Raw genomic sequence first — 21,035 nt, 5'->3', positions numbered from 1 at the left:
ATAATTTTAAATACCAAAAATATTCCCAAAACGTTTCATCATGATTATTTTTCTTCCTAAATCTTATAGTCTCTCAGAAAAATAACTTAGCCCATGTTTCCTTTAAAGAGTTTTTAATTTTTTTAATGAAGGGATGAATTAATTTTATTTTTCCTTCTTTAAAAAAATTCGTCCAGCACAGTGGCTCACACCTGTAATCCCAGCACTTTGGGAGGCCGAGGCTGGAAGATCACTTGCGTCCAGGAGCTCAAGACCAGCCTGGCCACATGGTGAGACCCCATCTCTACTAAAAATACAAAAATTAGCCAGGTGTGGTGGCGCATGCCTGTAGTGCCAACTACTTGGAAGGCTGAGGTTGGAGGCTCCCTTAAGTCTGAGAGGTGAAGACTTCAGTGAGCTGTGATGGCACCACTGTGCTCCAACGTAGATGACAAAGTGAGACCCTGTCTTAAAACAAAACAAAACAAAACTTTTTTTTGGAGATAGGACCTCACTTGATCGTCCCAGCTAGAGTACAGTGGTGCTATCATGGCTCACTGCAGGGTCGACCTCCTGGGCTCAAGTGTCCCCTGGCCTCAGCCTCGCCAAGTAGCTGAGACTACAGGTGTGCATCACAACACCCAGCAAATTCCTTTTTGTAGAAACAGGATTTTGCCATGTTGCCCAGGCTGGTCTCAAAATCCTGGCCTCAAGTGATCCACCCGCCTCAGCCTTTTAGAATGCTGGGATTACAGGCTGTGAGCCACAACTCTCCTGGCCTATAAATGATAATTTAAGTGAATCTCTGAAGCTACAGTTTTTTGTTTCAAGATGGAGTCTCGCTCTGTCGTGCAGTGGCATGATCTCAGCTCACTGCAACCTCTGCCTTCCGGGTTCAAGTGATTCTCCTCCCTCAGCCTCCCAAGTAGCTGGGATTACAACAGGTGCCTGCCACCACACCTGGCTAATTTTTGCATTTTTAGTACAGATGGGGTTTCGCCCTGTTAGCCAGGCTGGTCTCGAACTCCTGACCTCAAGTGATCCTTTCACCTCAGCCTCCCAAAGTGCTGGGATTATAGGCATGAGCCATCACGCCCAGCCTCTGAAGCTATAGTTTTATAGATTCTAAAGCAGAGACTTCATATAGATGTCTATGAAAAGCCAAAAACAAAAACCCCACAGGAAAACCTGATTCCCCCCTCCAAAATTTCAAGGATTTGCCTAAAGATAAGGTCCATCTGTACCTGAAAGAAAGTTTGCTGTGCCTCTTTTTTTGCAGGGTCACCCAGCCCTATGCACCAATCATTACATGAGTACCTCAGGAAGCTTTTAAATATATCACAAATATTTTACCAAATAAACCTGAATGGCCCTGGTTTAATGAATCTGTTTCTCTGTCTATAGACAATCTAGTCTTATAAAGTCAAAAGAGAAGCAATGTGACAAATTATTCAACAGCCCTTCTCTATTTATAGAGAGAGACTGAACTTCTTCCTTGGTTAGAAAGAAAACCTTGAGTTTCATTTCCTAGTTCATAGATTTTTACAACATGATGGGACGGATTTTGGGAAAACCAAGATGGTATAGTGGGCACACACTTTGATCCTCCCTCTCCCTTCAAGAACATACAAGTGAGAGTAAAATATAAAAAAAGAGAAACTGAAAAGACATAGTCATACTTAAATAAGTTACAACAATCTCAATGGAACAGATACAAAACTGTGAGCAGGACTAAAACTGCAGGCCTTCTAGACTCCAGATTCAGAAGGAAGAAGTGGTGGCTGAACACTAACAGTAAGAGTTTCTCCGGGGTAAGGGAGACTAACACGCTGTGTGTGAGGCAGTGATAAGCGCTGGCTCCCTGTTGGAAGTTAAGGGTTGACTCCAGCTCCAAGCTTCGGAGTTTCCTAAATTCTGGGGGCTTGTCTCCCTGTTCCCCCACCCCGACTAATTTCCCCCGGTCGCTGGCGCTGCCCCGTCCCTTAGGTCGCTCGGGCCGCCCCACTCCGAGACTTTTTTTTTTCTTTCTCTCGCTGGCTCTTTCAGCCTCAGTTTCCCTAGGGGGCGGGAGGGGAATGATATTTGGGGGCTCTCCTGCCTTCCTCTCCGAGCCGCGGAAGGGGAGACGCAGGGAGGAGGTCCGGTCGGCTTTGGGCTCCAGCCAGGGGTCCGCGGAAACTGTGGTCTCCGAAGGCCTTAGACGCGGGGCATTTCGCGAGCTGCGCGTCTCTCTCAGCCGCTCCACCGCGCCGGGAGTCCAGCCGCGCCGCGCTGCCCCCAGCCCAGGCGCCCCAGGCTCTCCAGGCTCTCCGCCCCCGACTCAATGCTCCCGCGCTCCCCCTAGCGGCCGCCGCGCCACCTCGCCCCGTTCCAGCTCACGTGACCGCGCTCCGGTAGACGGAAGAGACAAGATAGCGGCTGAAGGCGATCCGGAGTGGGGCCCCAGCCACTTGGATTGAGCCTTCTCCCTCCAACCGCTTCCGCAGGCCGGGCCCCTCCTGCCCGGGCCCTCGGGCCTCCCCACCCGGCCCCGGCCGCCCCCACTGCGCCCACTGCGCGCGCCCCTCCCCGTCCGCTTTCCCTTCTCCTTCCTCCTGGGCTCCAACATGAGGGGCCGGCGGGGCAGGCAGACCAAGCAGCCGGCGGCTTCCTCTGCGGAGCGCTGCGCCCCGGCCCCGCCGCTGCCGCCGCCGCCGCCCACGTCCGGACCCATCCGGGGTTCCGCTCGCGGCAACGCTGTAGCAGCCGAGGCAGGTGGGCCGCCGCCAGGCTGAGGTGGCGCTCAAGACGCGGCTGAGCTCGCCCAGAATGGGCAGCAGTAGCCGGAGAAAGCCGCCGCCGCCGCCGCCGCCGGCCGCACCCCAGCAGCAGCGCTCCGGGCCGGGGGGAGGTGGGGGCAGCCACCTGGCCCGGACCGCCGCGGCCCGGAGGGCGGTCAACAAAGTGGTGTACGAGGACGCCAGTTACTGCACGGAAAGCAGCTTCAGGAGCTATAGTACCTACAGCAGCACTCCAGGTACCCACCCAGCCCAGTTGCTACAGACTCCTTCCCCACCTTCTCTGCCCTCCCCCCCTTGCTCACTCATGTGCTGTGCATCCTGCTCCGATCTCCCCCCAACCCCGCCGACCCCCAGAGGGGAAATGCGAGGGCACATCAAGTGGCAAAAAACTAGATTTATAAGAGGAAAGAGGCGCATTGTTCAAAATGGAGATTGCATTGTTGCGGTTTGCAGGCCACACTCGCTCTCTCTTGCCCGCCCCCGCCCGCCAACCTCCTCTTTTTCCTCCTCAGAATTTGTGCCTGTGTAGTGTCTCCACTGGGCAAGATTGAAACTTGGGCAAACACATATCCATTGCTTTCATTTTTCTCCCCTTGTTTTGGTGTGGTTTTCTGGAATGAAAGAAGCCTCTTGTTTTGCAAACCTCTTTTCATTTCTAATGTGGTTCCTTTCGGATTTTTATTATATATCTGTTCCTTAAAGGGGAATTAAGGATTTTCACACCCCTAGCTGTGGTTTTAAAATTATGTTAGGGAAACGGATCATTTGGGTTAGTAGGGGAACCTTATCTGGTCCTGTGTGTTTGTTTTTATTCTTCGAGTGCTAATGGGCCTGTGCAACAGTTTCTGGTAAATGGCTGATTAAAAAGCAAAGCAGAAAGCCAAGAAGACCCAACCAAATTTGGTAATTCATCCGATTCAAAATTGTTTTGGTTAAATCAAAAATAAAAGTACGAGACCGCAGGAACGCGCGTCTTAACTCATTTGATCGCTTTGCCTTGCCTGGGAAATGCAGTTTCCTGTCACCTGTTGCAGATGATGTGTAGTTGATCATCTAGACATAATTGCCTAAGATGAACTTTTGGACCAACTTCTAAGTCACGCAGCATCAGTATCAGATTTATTACACAACCACTTTTTCTTTTCACTCTATTTCTGAGGAAAAAGCCCTCCCGAAATCCGTAATGAATTTCTCCATGGTAACCCCTCTTCTGTTTTCACACAGAAAAGTTTCTCTAGGCTGGTGCTGAGCTGCATTTTGTTAAACACCTCGCCGCCCCCGCCCCGCCCCAAGAAAGGCTGCTTTGTATTAAATACGTAGTTGCAGTGTACTAAATTGTGAAATTAACATAACCGAAGCAACAAGCGGCAAGACTTTTCCTTTATAATTTTGCAAATCTAGATTAATTAAATTAGAATCTGGTTTTAAAAGCATTTTAAAAATAAAGTTTATGAGGAAGTATTGTGAGGAAAAAGGACCCTTTTTTCCTTGAAGTGAGATGTGTCATGTCTTTGTCAGAGAGACTAGGGTAGTAGAAGTGGTTAAATCGAAAAGTTTCTGTTTTTTCATAAATGCTTAAATACTGATTGGAGAAGTAGGGTAGTATTATATTAAGCCAAATGTAAACCCACGTAGGTTGTCCTAACATACACTGAAAAAAGGTAGTTTCTTTTGCCCCATGGTCAGAATCCTTGCCAGACTTGCCCTGGGAGGCTGGCTGGAGAATGAAGGGAATGAATCAAGTGTCAGATATTTATGTCTTATATGTAAAAAGGAGTACATGTAAATTCTTGCCAACTTAATTTTAGTGCTTTTTTTTTTTTTTTTTTTTTTAAAGGAGTCTTGCCCTGTCGCCTAGGCTGGAGTGCAGTGGCGCGATCTTGGCTCACTGCAACCTCCACCTCCCGGACTCAAGCAATTCTCCTGCCTCAGCCTCCTGAGCAGCTGGGATTACAGGCGCCCACCAGCGCACCTGGCTAATGTTTGTATTTTTAGTAGAGGTGGGGTTTCACCATGTTGGCCAGGCTGGTCTCCAACTCCTGACCTCGTGATCCGCCCACCTCAGCTTCCCAAAGTGCTGGGACTAAAGGCGTGAGCCACCGTGCCCGGCCTAGTACATCTTTTATAGTAATAATTTTTACCTTAAGAAATCACAAGTTGGTCTTTGTACCCAGAGCCGGTAATTGAAACATGGAGACTGGATTGCATACACCCCTGGAGGAAGTTTTTTCTGGTTAGACAGAGCTGAGACATTTTGGCAGGGCAGTTCAGCTAACTTTAAGTTGTATTTGAAGGCCTAGCAAATAATATTTAGGATTGATGGCTGTGCATATGCTGACTTAAATTACAATTTGTAGCTAGGTGTTCTTTAAAAAAATGTGTTTACTTTTGATACTTCTGTGACATTTTGTTTTTCTTTTTTTGAGAAGGAGTTTTGCTCTTGGTGCCCAGGCTGGAGTGCAATGGTACAGTCTCGATCTTGGCTCACTGCAACCTCTGCCTCCCAAGTTCAAGCAGTTTTCCTGCCTCAGCCTCCCAAGTAGCTGAGATTACAGGCACGCATCACCATGCCTGGCTAATTTTGTATTTGTAGTAGAGACGGGGTTTCTCCATGTTGGTCAGGCTGGTCTCAAACTCCCGACCTCAGGTGATCCATCCTCCTCAGCCTCCCAAAGTGCTGGGCTTACAAGTGTGAGCCACCATGCCCAGCCTGACATTTTGTTTTTCTTAATGACACCTGTAGCCTACTGTGTGTCTACTTGTCTATCCTTATATGAAATTACTAACTCTGTAGAGATAGTTATTGAGCTTATTCCCCCTGCAGCTCCTGTAACAGTGTTTTGCACATAGCAGGTGCTCATCAAAGATTGGTTGGATAAATTACTGTTAGTAGATGAGAACTTGTAATACATGAAGTTTTGATAATTCTACAGTGGGTGTCATAACCCCTAAATATTTTGGATTTAGGAAACTGAAAGTTGTCTAGTTGGTTTTTTTTTGTTGTTGTTCTTTTCTAATTGGATTTTGATGGACAATTTGATCAGTGAATATCTTGCTCTGTTGCCCAGGGTGGAGTGCAATGGCACACACGATCTCGGCTCACTGCAACCTCCGCCTCCCGGGTTCAAGCAATTCTCCTGCCTCACCTCCTGAGTAGCTGGGACTACGGGTGCACACTGCCACGCCCAGCTAATTTTTTGTATTTTAGTAGAGATGGGGTTTCACCATGTTGCCCAGGCTGTTCTTGAACTCCTGAACTCAGGCAATCCACCCGCTTCGGCCTCCCAAAGTGCTAGGATTACAGGCATGAGCCACCTGGCCCGGCCCAGTGAATGTTTTTCATTGCAAGAGTTACTTTGTTTTTGAGTTGCTATTTCATATTGCTTGCCAGGCATTTTCCTTTATTGGCTGTGATGTTAATTTGGATGTTTTACCTTTTGCAACACATTATTTCTTAAGATTATGGTAAAATGGATGTGACTTTTTTTTCCTTATTTCTTCTAAAAACAAAATGGGGTACGTGTGCAGAATGTGCGGGTTTGTTGCATAGGTATATGTGTGCCATGGTGGATTGCTGCACCTATTGACCCGCCCTCTAAGTTCCCTCCCCTCGCCCCCCACCCCCCAGATGTGAGTGACATTTTGGGTTCCAAACTTTTAGAACATGCCCACTTGCCTTCAATGAGTAACAACGCGTGACAGTGAGTTGTTTAGGCTAAGTACTAGTTTCATTGGTTTTATAGTCTGTACTTCCTGGGTGGAAGGCTGTCAGGTAAATGTGTAGATGGAAGAAAAAAATTTTAGAACTGGTTTAAGATCTCTGAATAACACATAAAGAAGTATGATTGATGAATTTGAATCCTGTTGTACTGTGAAAGCTGAAAGAGGAATTTACTTTATTGGTAATTTAGAGTAATTTGATTAATTTTTATAGTTTACAGCGTTGGCTTAATTATTGACATGTGACATTCCTAACGTAAGAAATAACTCCTAATATAAGAAATAACTCAGTATTTTGTAGGTAATATAACTGAATGCAAAGACATTAGTTGATATTACTAAAGTTATGAAAGGTTTATTTATTGAAGATTGTTTTCCTTTTATGGAAAAAAATGTAAGGATAACAACTTTTTCATATAAAATTGAAATCACCTAGTTTTGCTTTAGCCGAAGACATATGGCTGAATAATGCTTTGATTCATTTATTTTTACTTTTTAAATTTAGAATTACTTCAGCCTATAGGTTTTATGACATTGCCGATATAATGAGAAGGATTGTATAGGAAGTGTTTTCAATAGGCATTTGGTAAAGTTCTGACAGAACTTTGAAATTAAGCATTTGCTGATTTTAAGAAATTGTATTTAAAACAGAATGGTTCTTGTGTTTCAGTCTCAGTCTTGTGTGAGACTTCTGAGAATACTTTCCTGGAATTTTAAAACTTGGAACCTCTGATGACTTCATAAAACAAAAGCCCTGGTGTTATCCTGGGAAAGTTAGTGATTTATGTCCTCTAAGGATTGTGACAGTGGAGATCAGCGGCAGAGATGCCATCAATGAGCCATAGATTTACCTCAAACAGAATTTGTCACTGGTTTGACAATATTATTCCCACCAGTGTCAACTTAATATCTTTTCAGTATAATTTCTGATTGTTACAAGTGAGGTGCAAAGTGCAGTGGGCATTTAAAGGAGGGTGAGATTATATACCCTGTTTAAGGGGATTGGTGTGGGCGTCGGCTTCCTGGATGGGCATGTGGAGAGTAAGGACAGGCAGATTGAGGGAGGGAGCAGGAGGGAGCGGGAGGGAGCAGCAGGGAGCGGCAGGCACTGATACTAAAATGTGGGCAGTCTCAACTCGGTTTAACAAGAGGCTGAGTGTGGGAATAGGAAATAAACCAAAGCTCCCTTGTATGTTGTGTTGGGCAGTACCTAGAGGATCAGGCTATAGCAACTGTACTTTCCCCCTCTTCTGTAGAATAAGGATTGGGCTAGATCGTGATCCTCAGGCCTTTTTCATTCCTGAACACCCTGAGAAGATATGCTGTATTCCCAGCAGCACCATGCACAAACATGAAACAGAATCACATCAAATCACAGAGATGCTGTTGAACCACTGGTGTAGCCCTCTCTCTCAAATCTATTTCAAATCTATTTAATTTTGGGTATTGAGATGATCAGAAGATCTTGAAGCATAGCTTCTGTTCTACAGGATGGATTGACAAGGACAAGATAGCTGGTGGGTTTTGTAGTCCTGAATGGAAGATCAGTCCAGCAGGTACTTTGGAGTTCTTCTGTCCTTGACACATAGAATGTAGAGAGAGGAGTGCATCACCTATGCCTCCCTAAGAACGGTAGTACTTTCAGTAACAATAGCAAGGTCAAGATTATAAGGGAAATTAATGACATCTGTTTTCAGGTATCAGTACCTCAAGAGATTAAACATGAGAATTAAAGTGAGAGCCAAAAGGGTTTTGAAAAAGTTGGGCAACATGATTTGTGAGTAGTAGAGAGGCATGTCCTAGTTACGCAGTAATAAATAGTCTTGCATACAGTTCGTGCTTTTCTATTCTGCTCACCCATGGGCATGTTTGGAAGTTTGTGTTGAAACATGCATATAACAGGACTGGGGATGTTAAGACCGGGAGCTCTGGTCTCTTCTGTTAGGTCCTCCTTTCCTCAGTCCTCAAGTCCCTGTGTCTTCCCTTTGACTAAAGACCCTTAATGGTGGAGACATGGGGGTGAGAGAGTGGTAGTCATGGTGGGCAAGTGGTAATCTGGGTGACACAGGAACAAATCCTAGCTGATGCCCTTTTCCCTTCCTGCTCCTTAGCCGGGCTCGAATCCATCTTCCTGGGAGATCTTCCCTGAGTCCTGTTGCGCACCTTGTTCTTCCTTCTCTTTGAGTGCCTGTTGACAGTGGTTATGATCTCAGCACTAGCTTAACACTGACACTAATTATTCTATTTTTGTTTTTTCTTTTGAGACGGAGTCTCACTCTGTTGCCCAAGCTAGGGTACAATGACACAATCTCAGCTCACTGCAACCTCCACCTCCTGGGTTCAAGCGATTCTCCTGCCTCAGCCTTCTGAGTGGCTGGGACTACAGGCGCCCACCACCACACCCGGCTAATGTTTGTACTTTTTAATGGAGACAGTTTTACCATATTGGCCAGGCTGGTCTTGAACTCCTGACCTCGTGATCCACCTGCCTCGGCTTCCCAAAGTGCTGAGATTACAGGCCTGAGCCACCACGCCTGGCCTCTAATTTTTTTCATGCTTTTGGTTCTTTAACATAAGCATCAGGAGGCAGCATGTTTCTTAAAAAAAATTATACATTAAAATGCACTTTAAAAGATCGAAAGTGATCATATAGAAAGAATTAAAATGCGTGTAATTAAATATAATGTTTCAATTGTTTTGTCTGCTGGTATATGTCTACAATTTTTATGTTTTTCTAGATAGTTACATTCAAATATTATTTTGAGATTGTCACATTTTAAAAATTGTGACAGTAATAGTTAACATTTATTGAACATCTTTTAAATTGCAGAATGATTTTCAAGCAATATTTATGAAAATTCAGTTTTTAAAAGGTAACAGCTTTATGGAGATATAATTTACATACTGTAAAATGTACCCTTGTAAAGTATGTAATTTAGTGGTTTTTTTAGTATATTGACAGAGTTGTGCAACCATTAACACTACCTAATTCCAGCTCGTTTTTACGCCCCTGCAAAAGAAGCCCATGCCTATAGCATCACTCCCTGTTCTTCACCTCCCTCCTGCTCATCCCCTGGCAGCCACTAATCTACGGTCATTCGCTGTTGATTTGCCTCTTACGGACATGTCTTACTAAGTGGAATCATATAATGTATGGCTTCTGTCATTTAGCCTAATGTTTTCAAGGTTTATGCATATCTTAGCATGTATCAGTACTATATTTGAATAACACTTCATTGTATGGCTATACCACTGTTATTTTTTAAATGGAGACAGGGTCTTGCAATGTTGCCTAGGCTGACCTGGAACTCCTGGGCTCAGGCTTCCTGCCTCAGCCTTCCAGCCTCCAGAGTAGCTAGAGTTAAGGCACACACCTCTGTGCCCAGAGATCATGTTTTGCATATCCATTTCGTAAGTTCACGGACATTTGAACTGTTTCCACTTTTTGGCTATTATGAATAATGCTGCTGAGCATGTTCGTGTACATGTTTTTATCTATACATATATTTTCATTTCTCTTGGGTATATAAATAGGATTATTTGCTGCATTATTGCACATTCAATTTTAATTTCTTTTCTTTTTTGACACAGAGTCTCACTGTGTCGCCCAGGCTGGAGTACAGTGGCATGACCTTGGCTCACTGCAACCTCTGCCGCGGTTCAAGTGGCCAGGCTGGTCTCGAACTTCTGACCTCAAGTGATCCACCCGCCTTGGCCTCCCAAAGTGCTGGGATTACAGGTGTGAGCCACAGCACCTGGCAGAAAATAATTCAGGCATTAGAATGAATCCTTAATGATAGATTGGTTAGGCTGGGATGTGATGAGCGAGAGAAAAGGAGTGAAGGATGAACTGACTTCTAAATCTCCTGTTTGAAATGCTTGTTCCCTGGTGCCGTGAAGAAACAGCACTTGAACTAAATTTAATTTACTTAGTAAGGCCATTTTTACTTCCTGCAGAAAGGGTACACTCGCCAGCAGTTGTGCCATGAGAGTACACCCAACAAAGGAGACAGGGTCATTTATAATCTGACTCATCCACCTTACTGCTGTTTCTGGTTTCCTTTGGCTGTAACGGGACCTCACATTCTGTATTTGTCCCGATTGGCTAGCAACTTAGAACTTTTTAAAAGAGGCAAAGGCAGAGGGGAACAAAGGAAGGAGGAAGTAACTTGTGGAATGTTGAGAAAGGTAAAAACACTTTTAAATAAGGAAGAGGAACAGGCTATGACCTAATGCTTGCTTGGAGCAGTCTAAGCATGCCAGGGCAAATATTTAGGCTAAATTGTGGGAGCTAAGAACATAAAGTACATTGATTTCTTTATTACCGCTAGCAGATATTTAAGAACGTTAGCACAGGTCTTTGAATAAATTTTGCTTCTAAGAGAAGTTACTATTTATTCTTAATTAGACAGAGAGGAAAGTCTTGAAGAGGAACCTCTACTTTACTTTTTACATCTCCCTTATTTCTCTTTTCCTTATTCACTCCTTATTTCTTCTCTTCATCTCAGATTGATCTAGTAATACTTATTTCTTTGTAGTTCTCACAGACCCAAATCCCAGTCACCCATCCGTCACCCTCTCCAGCCTGCCTTCTCTGATCACCATTCCCTTTACCCCCAGGTGGGGCTGAGTTCCTTTGTTTCCCACCCCCTTAACTTCCAGGACCTTGTGCATTAATTGTTTTAGCCAAATATTTGGGGATTTTTTTTTAGGTATCTTTCAGTTACTGGTTTCTAATTTAATTTCATTTTGTTCAGAGAGCATACTTTGTATGACTTTAATTTTGTAAAACATTTTTAGAGGTTTGTTTTGCACCCCAAAATTTTGTCAGTCGAAGTGAATATTCCATATGTACTTGAAAAGAATTTTGTATTCTGCTCTTGTTGGGTGGAGTATTGCATAAATATCAATTAGGTCAAGTTTGTTGATAGTGTTATTAGGATCTGTCTGACTTTCTGCTTGTTTTGTTGATTACTGAGAGAAGTGTTGAAGTCTACAGCTATTGTGAAGGATTTGTCTGTTTCTTCTTGAAGTTCTAGCAATCTTCATGTATTTTGAGGCTCCTTCCTAAAGTCCATAAACCTTTAGGAAGGATTGTTTTATCCTCTTAATTATTTAACCCCTTTATCTGTATCTTTATCTGTTAAGAGGTGGAACTGAAATGGCCTGTTAATGATCTGGCCCTTCCTTCATTACAAGCTACTTTGGGCAGGGAAAGTCCCATTCAGTCTCTGGGGTGCCTGGTTAAATCTCTTGAACGCAGTAGGCAGCACAGGTAATTGTGGAACTGAATGTTGAGTCAAAGAAAGCCTGTGGGTTGTTTTCACCCTCTATACTGTCCAGTATGGTAGCTATTATCCACATGTGGAGAGTTAAATTAATTAAAACTAAGTAGGCCAGGCGTGGTGGCTCACACCTGTAGTCTCAATACTTTGGGAGGCTGAGGTGGGAAATCACTTGAGGCATCAGTTAAAGACCAGCCTGAGCAACAGGGTTTTGTAAAAACCCTGTCTTCACAAAAGAATTAAAATAGTTGGGCATAGGATGGCGAGCCTGTAGTCCTACCTGTTTGGGAGGCTGAGGTGGGAGGATTGCTTGAGCCCAGGAGTTTGAGGCTGTAGTCAGCTATGGACTGTGCCACCACACTCCAGACTGGGTGACAGAGTGAGAACCCATCTCTTAAAAAAAAAAAAATTAAGTAAAATGAAAACTTCAGTTTCTCCAGTGGCACTAGCTGTTATACGTTCATTTCAAGTGCTCTGTAGCCACATGTATTGCACCACACAAATGTAGAGCATTTGGGGCATTTCATATCATTGCAGAAAGTTCTCCTGGACTCATTGTAGTCAGTCTGCCTCTGTTAGACCAGTGAGAATTTACCTAACATCTCCTTTTCTAGCCTTTTATTTGCCCTAAATCCTGCACAGCTTGGGTAGCCCCAGCAGTCTGGCTGAGTGAGGTCCTCCTTTGTGGAGACTCTGGGCCCAGCATTATTTGTGTATGTGATGGTATTGCATTTCTGCAATAAGATTTGGGGTCATGTGTGAGATGACTTTCCATTATTTGTTGTTCTTGGTGATAGGGTGAAGAGGCAGTCAGTTAACACGTAATTAGAAAATCTGCCACAGTCCTGGTAAAAGTAAGCTAAGAGTCATATATGTAGGCCAGAAGGGAAGGAAAGATTAAGATTCAGAGACTTTTGGTTGAGAAATTAAATTTGATAACTCAGAGAATTTCAGTGTTATAAAAGTGTAAATGTTGATATGCAAACTGAATTGCGAGATGTTAGTATGTCCTAGTGTGTCTGGGTTCTCCTATATAAAACCTCTTTCTCAGGAGTCACTGGCCAAATTATTTGTCTATGGAACCCCCCTGAGATTTACTAAGAAAGTTATGCCTAGACTCCTCTCTGCTCATGGATGTGTTCTGTAATTCCCACGCTTGGGAAACGGCATGGCCATGTGATTCATACCAAATGGCAACATTCAGTAGGTGCAGTTTATATATTTTACTAGAAATACGGCTTCTTGCTCGATTTCACTATGTTCGTAGTGCCTCTTTTGAGGTCTGTGTGTATATTCTATTTATGGAAGTTAAAAAGTGTTTCAGAAATGCATATATTAATCTGTGGAATTTCTCTTATCCTTTTTCCTTTCTAATTCTTGCATGGATATTTGTCTCAAGAGATGGTCCAACATTTAAAATAGCGAATAATATCTTAGCCCATCCTAAAACAATCCTTCCTAAAGGTTTATGAACTTAATAACAGAGCCTCAAAATACGTGAGGACTCATAGAACTCCAAGGAGAAACAGACAACATCCTTAACAATATTGTAGACTTCAACATTCTTCCCACAGGAATCAAGAGAACAAGTAGACAGAAAGAAAGTGCACTTTTCCCTGGTTTTGTAGACGTCAAAACTATTTCACACACTTCTGAAAGTCTCATTCAGTAAGTTACTCATTTCTCCACCTTATGACTGTACTGTGCTTTCAAAGTGCTGTGCAAAGAATGAAAAGTTTTAAAGTGGCTTTACTGTAATTTCAGATACAGATTTGAACTTTTGAGTCTGAATTATCCAGGTGAAATGCATTAGATTTCTGATCCTCTGTAACTTGGAAGATTACCGTCTTCCAGGTATATTGGTTGTCCTTAACTGCCTTAATGGCATGAGTTGTGAATCTTCTGTGTCTCGGAAGAAACCTAACAGTAGAGATGGTTTATGGCAAGGGTCACAAATTTACATGCTCAGAAGGTTAGGACGCTCTGTAAGGTAAAGGCACGAAGTGCCCCCTTCTTTATTAACACATAACTGCATTTGCTGATAACATTTATTTGCCTAGAATTGAGGCCCTTTTTGCTTTTACAGACAGTGCTGTCCTAAATGTGCTAGAGATGTATCTTTAGTCACTTAAGCTGGTGTTTCTGTAGGGTAGGTTCCTAGGAGTGGGATTGGATTGTTGGGTTACAGTGTGTGCTATTTAAAAAACTGAACCAGATTATACTCTCAGCATCTGTTTGTTTTTAAACCTTCCCTAGTCTGTGCTTATGTGTTTTGTTTGTTTGTTTGTTTTTTGTTTGTTTCTTGAGATGGAGTCTCCCTCTGTCACCCAGGTTGGAATACAGTGGTGTGATCTCTGCTCACTGCAACCTCCACCTCCCTGGTTCAAGCAGTTCTCCTGCCTCAGCCTCTCAAGTGGCTGGGATTACAGGCGCATGGCACCATACCGGCTTATTTTTTTGTATTTTTAGTAGAGATGGGGTTTCACCATGTTGGCCAGACTGGTCTCAAACTCCTGACCTCAGGCAATCCGCCTGCCTGGGCATCCGAAAGTCCTGGGATTTCAGGCGTGAGCCACTGCGCCCGGCCTATATGGTTTTTAAATTAACTTTTTCTAGTCTACTAAGGTTTACTCAGACCTTTAGCAGGTGTTCTTGGATACTGACTAGGCCCAAAGTCCTCTTCTCATCAATGTATTGGCAAATACACTCACTTGCGACGTGATAAGAGACCCTGAGGTTTACCTCCCAAACAGCAGGATGTCTGTTTTGAGAGTTTCCTGGCCAAGTGGTGGAAAGTACCATGGAAATGGAGTCTTCCTTGCTTCTTACTTAACTTGAGTTTGGACCATAGAGAAGTCATTCTTGTGTGGACCTCAGTTTACTCACCTGTACAGTGTAGGATGGACTAGATGATCTAATGATCAGGGGATTGGCAAACTTGTTCTTAGGGCACCAGTTAGTAAATATTTTAGGTTTTGGAGGCCATCTGGCTCTGTCACAGCTGCTCAGCTCTGCCGTTGAGCAGAGCTCAGGCAGAAAGCAGCCTGAGCTGCTAGGATGAAAGCAGCCATAGACAATAAGTAAACAAATAAGTGTGGCTGTGTTCCAATAAAACTTTATTTACAAAAACAGGCTGTGGCCGGCCATAGTTTGTTCATCCTATTTTTGAGCTCTTGACATTCATTAGTCTGTGATTTCGGTAATTAGTTTAGGAAAAAAACTTTGACTTTCATAAATAATGCTGGAAATCTAGTAAAACCTTTAAATTTTGGCCAGGCGTGGTGGCTCACACCTGTAATCCCAGCACTTTGGGAGGCCGAGGCGGGTGGATTGCCTGAGCTCGAGAGTTCGAAACCAGCCTGGCCAACATGGCGAAACCCCGTCTCTACTAAAAATACAAAAATTAGCCAGGCGTGGTGGCATGCGCCTGTAGTCCCAGCTACTTGGGAGGCTGAGGCAGGAGAATCGCTTAAACTTGGGAGGTGGAGGATGCAGTGAGCTGATATCGTGCCACTGCACTCCAGCCTGGGTGACAGAGTGAGACTCCATCTCAAAAAAAAACAAAACCTTTACATTTTATTTTTGCTTTTTCCCTTTATCAGGAAAGTAATGTAGAAAATTTAGGAAACCCAGAACATTAATATTTTGGTTCCTCTCATTAGGTCACCATCTTTGGGTGGACATGTGTACATACATACTTTTTTTTTTTCTTTTGAGCAAAAAAGTACATACTTTTTCTTTTTTTCTCTTCTGTCACCCAGGCGAGAGTGCAGTGGCGGAATCTCGGCTCACTGCAACCTCCACCTCCCGGGTTCAAGTGATTCTCCTGCCTCAGCCTCCCGAGTAGCTGGGACTACAGGTGCTCACTGCCACACCCAGCTAATTTTTTGTATTTTTTAGTAGAGATGGGGTTTCACCATGTTACCCAGGCTGGTGTCAAACTCCTGAGCTCAGGCGATCTGCCCGCCTCAGCCTCCCAAAGTGTTGGGATTATAGGCGTGAGCCACTGCACCTGGCACATGTGTATGTACATACTTTTTACAAAATTGGATGAAGTATAATTTATTTGCTAAATATTTTCACTTATGCCATGATATCTTATTTAATCTTTGTCTATAAAAATACCTGCTCTCCTAGGGGGCTTCTAGTTGAAAACTCATTAATTAAAATTCAGCCACCTATTCTTTTTTCTAATTGTTTCTTGTAGCTTTTGCTTTGATTGGAATAACTTTATTCTGGGAATAAAGTTGTGTCATCTGTAAACATGAATCATGTACACATCTGATTTTCTTATATTTATATCTCCTTTTTCTCTTCAAATTACATTGCCTTTACCATTGATGGGAACCTGGGTAATAAAGAAAAAAGAAAAAAATTGCATTCCCTACCACCTCCTCCAAAACAATGTCAAATGTTAGTTATAATGATAGGCATCTTAGTATGCTATCCCAATTTAATGGAACTGATGCAGATATTTAATGGTTAACTGTTGGTTTGAGACCTTTAATGTGTTGAGTGTATTCACCTATTTCAATTTTTTTTCTGTGTAAGTTTTTATTTTTAATCAGATATGGCTATTATATTTTGTCAAATGACATCTTAGCATCTTTTAAGATGATCATATAGTTTTCCTCCTGCATGCTACATATTAATTACAGTAGTGTATATTCATAGAATTAGTAGCTCTTATATTGATTCACCCTTACATTCTTGCAGTGAACCTCTCTTGATCATATTATTTTTTCATGTACTGTTTGACTTTATTTATTTAGTTTTGAGACAGAGTTTCGCTCTTGTTACCCAGGGTGGAGTGCAATGGCACGATCTCAGCTCACCACACCCTCCGCTTCCCGGGTTCAAGCGATTCTCCTGTCTCAGCCTCCTGAGTGGCTGGGATTACAGGCGCCCGCCACTACGTCTGGCTAATTTTTGGTATTTTTAGTAGAGACAGGGTTTCACCATGTTGGCCAGGCTGGTCTTGAACTCCTGACCTCAGGTAATCCGCCAGCCTCGGCCTCCCAAAGTGCTGGGATTACAGGTGTGAGCCATCGCGCCTGGCCTGTTTGACTTTTAAAAAGGTATTTTAATTTTTTAGTTTATACATGTACAGTGCATAATGTATTTGAGATTCATCTATGTTGTTGTATCAGTAGTTTCTTTATTGCTGAGTAGCAGTCCCTTATATGAGTGTGTCACAGTGCATTTATCTGTTCAATAGTTGAATATTTCAGTTATTTCTAGTTTTTGGCAGCTATGAATAAAGCTGCCCTAAACATTTCCATAATGTTTTTTGTATGAACACAATACTTGTTTCTCGTGAGTAAATACTTAGGAGTATGATTTCTGGGTTGTATGTTTATAAGAAACTGCCAAAACTGTTTTCCAAAGTAGCTGTACCATTTTGCATTCTTACCTGTAAATGTATGAAGAGTTCTGGTTGCCCTGTATCCTCCCTAGCACTTCATATTGTCAGGTTTTTTTTTGTTTGTTTGGTTTTTTGTTTTTTTTTTTTTTTTGAGATGGAGTCTGGCTCTGTCGCCCAGGCTGGAGTGCAGTGGCACCATCTAGGCTCACTGCAAGCTCTGCCTCCTGGGTTCACGCCATTCTCCTGCCTCAGCCTCCCGTGTAGCTGGGACTACAGGCACCCGCCGCCACGCCCGGCTAATTTTTTTGTATTTTTAGTAGAGACGGGGTTTCACCTTATTAGCGATGATGGTCTCGATCTCCTGACCTCGTGATCCTCCCGCCTCGGCCTCCCAAAGTGCTGGGATTTCAGGCGTGAGCCACCGCACCTGGCCTCAAGTTTTTTTTTGTTTGTTTGTTTTTTGCCACCTTAATAAGTATATGGTGGTAGCTCCTTCTGGTTTTAATTTGCTTGTCCCTAATGACTAATGGTTCTGAGCCTCTTTTTATGTGCATCTTTTTATTTGCCATCTGTATATCATTGCTTATGGAAAAATACTAAAATCTTTTTTTTTTTTTTTTTTTTTTTTTGAGATAGTCTTGCTCTGTTGCCCAGGCTGGAGAGCAGTGGCACAGTCACCACTGACTGCAGCCTCCACCTTCTGGGTTCAAGCCATCCTCCCACCTCTCGGCCTCCCAAGTAGCCGGGATTGCAAGTGCGCACCACCACACCTGGCTAGTTTTTTTTGTTTTTTTTTTTTTAAATAGAGATGGGGTTTTGATATGTTGCCCAGACTGATTTTGAATCCTGAGCTCAAGCGATCTGCCTGCCTCGGCCTCCCAAAGTGCTGAGATTACAGGCATTAGCCACCATGCCTGGCCAAGATACCAAAATCTTTATTTAAGATGTTTAATTGGGTTGCTTTCTTTATTGTTATTCTTCTTTTCATTTATTTATTTATTTGAGATGGAGTCTTGCTGTATTGCCCAGGCTGGAGTGCAGTGGCGCGATCTTGGCTCACTGCAAGCTCCCCCTCCCGGGTTCACACCGTTCTCCTGCCTCAGCCTCCCAAGTAGCTGGGACTATAGGCGCCCGCCACCACGCCCGGCTAATTTTTTGTATTTTTAGTAGAGACGGGGTTTCACCGTGTTAGCCAGGTTGGTCTCGATCTCCTGACCTCGTGATCCACCCGCCTCGGCCTCCCACAGTGCTGGGATTACAGGCGTGAGCCACCACGCCAGGCCTCTTTTATTTTTTTAGACAGAGTCTCGCTCTTTCACCCACACTGGAGTGCAGTGGCATGATCTTGGCTCACTGCAGCCTGTCATTCCCCTCGACCCTGGGCTCAAGGTGATCCTCCCACCACCTCAGCCTCCCAAGTAGTTGGGACAACAGATGTATGCCACCATGTGTGGCTAATTTATGTATTTTTAATAGAGATAGGGTTTCGCTATGTTGCTGAGGCTGGTCTTGAACTCCTGAGCTCAAGCAATCTGCCTACCTTGGCCTCCCAAAGTGCTGGGATTACAGGCATGAGCCACCATGCCTGGCCAATTTCTTACTATTGAGTAGTAAGAGTTCTTTATATATTTTGGATATAAGTACTTTGTTAGGCTGTGTAATGTTCATATATTTTCTCCCCATCTGTGCCTTGTGTTTCATTGTCTTAGCAGTGTCTTTTTCCCAGAGCATAAGTTTTAAATTTTGATGAAGTCTGATTTACCACATTTTTTCTTTTACACATTTGGTGTTCATCTAACAACTCTGCCTAACCCAGACCTTGCCAGACTTTTTCTGTAAAAGGTCAGATAGTAAATATTTCAGCTTTGCTGTCCCTGTTGCAGCTCTGCCATTGTAGCAATGAAAGCGGTCATAGACAATATGTAAATGAATGAGAATAGCTGTTCCAATAAAACTTTATGAACACTGCAGTTTGAATTTCACATAATTTACAAATTATCAATTATATTGTTTTGATTATTACAAAAACAGGTAGTGGATTGGCCATGGTTTGCTGATTCCTGGCCTGACTAACCCAAGTTCACAAAGATTTTCCTCTTTGATTTTGTTGTGGTCATTGTGGTTCCACACCTTTTTTCATTGTTTCCTTAAGGTAGAGTGTACATATTTATAAGGGTACATGTAATATTTTGATAGATTCATACAATGTGTAATGATCAAATCAGGTTAATTAGGGTATCCATCATCTCAGATGTTTATCCTTTTTTTTTGTGTTGGGAAGATAACAAATGTTCTGGCTATTTTAAAATATACACTAAGTTATTGTTGACTCTAGTCACCCTACTGTGCAAACAGAAACTAAAACGTATTCCTTCTATCTGACTGGGTTTTTATGCCCATGAATCGACTTGTCTTCATCCCTACCTGCTTCCCAGCCCCCGGTAACCATCATTCTACTGCCTATCTCCATGAAATCAACTTTTTTTTTTTTTTTTTTTTTTTTTTTTTGAGACGGAGTCTTGCTCTGTCGCCCAGGCTGGATTGCAGTGGCGCCATCTCGGCTCACTGCAACCTCCGCCTCCCGGGTTCATGCCATTCTCCTGCCTCAGCCTCCTGAGCAGCTGGGACTACAGGCACCCACCACCACGCCCAGCTAATTTTTTGTATTGTTTTTAGTAGAGACGGGGTTTCACTGTGTTAGCTAGGATGGTCTCAATCTCCTGACCTCGTGATCCACCCGCCTCAGCCTCCCAAAGTGCTGGGATTACAGGCGTGAGCCACCGCGCCCGGCCGAAATCAACTTCTTAATCTCTCATATATGAATGAGAATATGTGATATTTGTCTTTCTGTTCTTGGCCTATTTCACTTAACACATAACAGTTCTATCCATGTTGCTGCAAACAGGTTTTATTTTCCAAACCTCAAGCTTTACAGATGAAGGATTTCACTTTTTAAATGGCTGAATAATATCCTCTTGTGCATATATACCTCATTTTCTTTGATTTTTCTTTCTTTCTTTTTAAATAGAGATGAGTTCTCACTATATTGCCCAGGCTGGTCTGGAATTTTTGGGCTCAAGCAATCCTCCTGCCTTGGCCTCCCAAAGTGATGGGGTTACAGGCATGAGCTGCTGCGCCCAGCCCCTTTGTGCACTTTTAAAAACATATCTTAGAATTTGTGATACATGTTTTATTTTCATTTTCATTTGGTTCACAATATTGTAAAATTTCTATTATGACTTACTCTTTGACCCATGATTTGTTTTAAAATGTATTGTTTAATTTTTAAACATTTAGGGATTTCCCAGACATCTTTGTTGTTTGTTTCTAATTTAATTCCATTACGGTTAGGGAACATACTCATTATGATGAATTAAAAAAAAACATGTAGAGGTTTGTATATGGCCTGAAACATTGTTTGTTTAGGTGAATGTTCAGTTTGTAATAGGAAAGATGTGTTCTGCTGCCGTTAGGTAAAGTGTTTCATAAATGATAATTAGGTCAAGTTGGTTGATCGTGTTAAGGTCTTCCCTATCCTTGCTGATTACGTGTCTGCTTGTTCTAGTGATTACTGAGAAAGGAGTGTTGAAGTCTGCAACGATTGTTATGGGTTTGTTCTCTTTCTGCTTGAAATTCTGTTTATGCGTCCTATATTTTGAGGCACTGTTATTAGAAACATTTACAGTTTTGTCCTCTTGATTATTTGACCCCTTTATCATTCTGAAGTAACCTTTATTTCTGGTAATAATCACTATATTAAAAACCATTATTTGGCCAGGCATGGTGGCTGATTCCTGTAATCCCAGCACTTTGGGAGGCCGAGGCGGGCGGATCACCTGAGGTCAGGAGTTCGAGTCCAGACCGGACAACATGGCAAAACCCCATCTCTACTAAAAAGAGAAAAAT

General features: G+C 43.0%; 1 protein-coding gene across 1 annotated transcript in view; it reads left to right on the top strand.

Annotated features, from left to right (window-relative positions):
- The first annotated feature begins 2,780 nt into the window (after positions 1–2,780).
- The window catches only part of LOC115831556 (nucleosome-remodeling factor subunit BPTF-like), a 34,162-nt gene continuing 15,907 nt past the window's right edge, over positions 2,781–21,035 (top strand). Inside the window, exon 1 of the mRNA XM_030800553.1 lies at positions 2,781–2,995. Within this exon, the coding sequence (XP_030656413.1) occupies positions 2,788–2,995 (208 nt within the window). The 5' untranslated portion in view covers positions 2,781–2,787. The remainder of the gene's footprint in view (positions 2,996–21,035) is intronic.

This window comes from Nomascus leucogenys, chromosome 19 (assembly GCF_006542625.1).
Source record: "Nomascus leucogenys isolate Asia chromosome 19, Asia_NLE_v1, whole genome shotgun sequence".
In the NCBI taxonomy this organism is placed as follows: Eukaryota; Metazoa; Chordata; class Mammalia; order Primates; family Hylobatidae; genus Nomascus; species Nomascus leucogenys.
The sequence above is the reverse complement of the archived record's forward strand: the minus strand, read 5'-3'. Positions and strand labels throughout refer to the sequence as shown.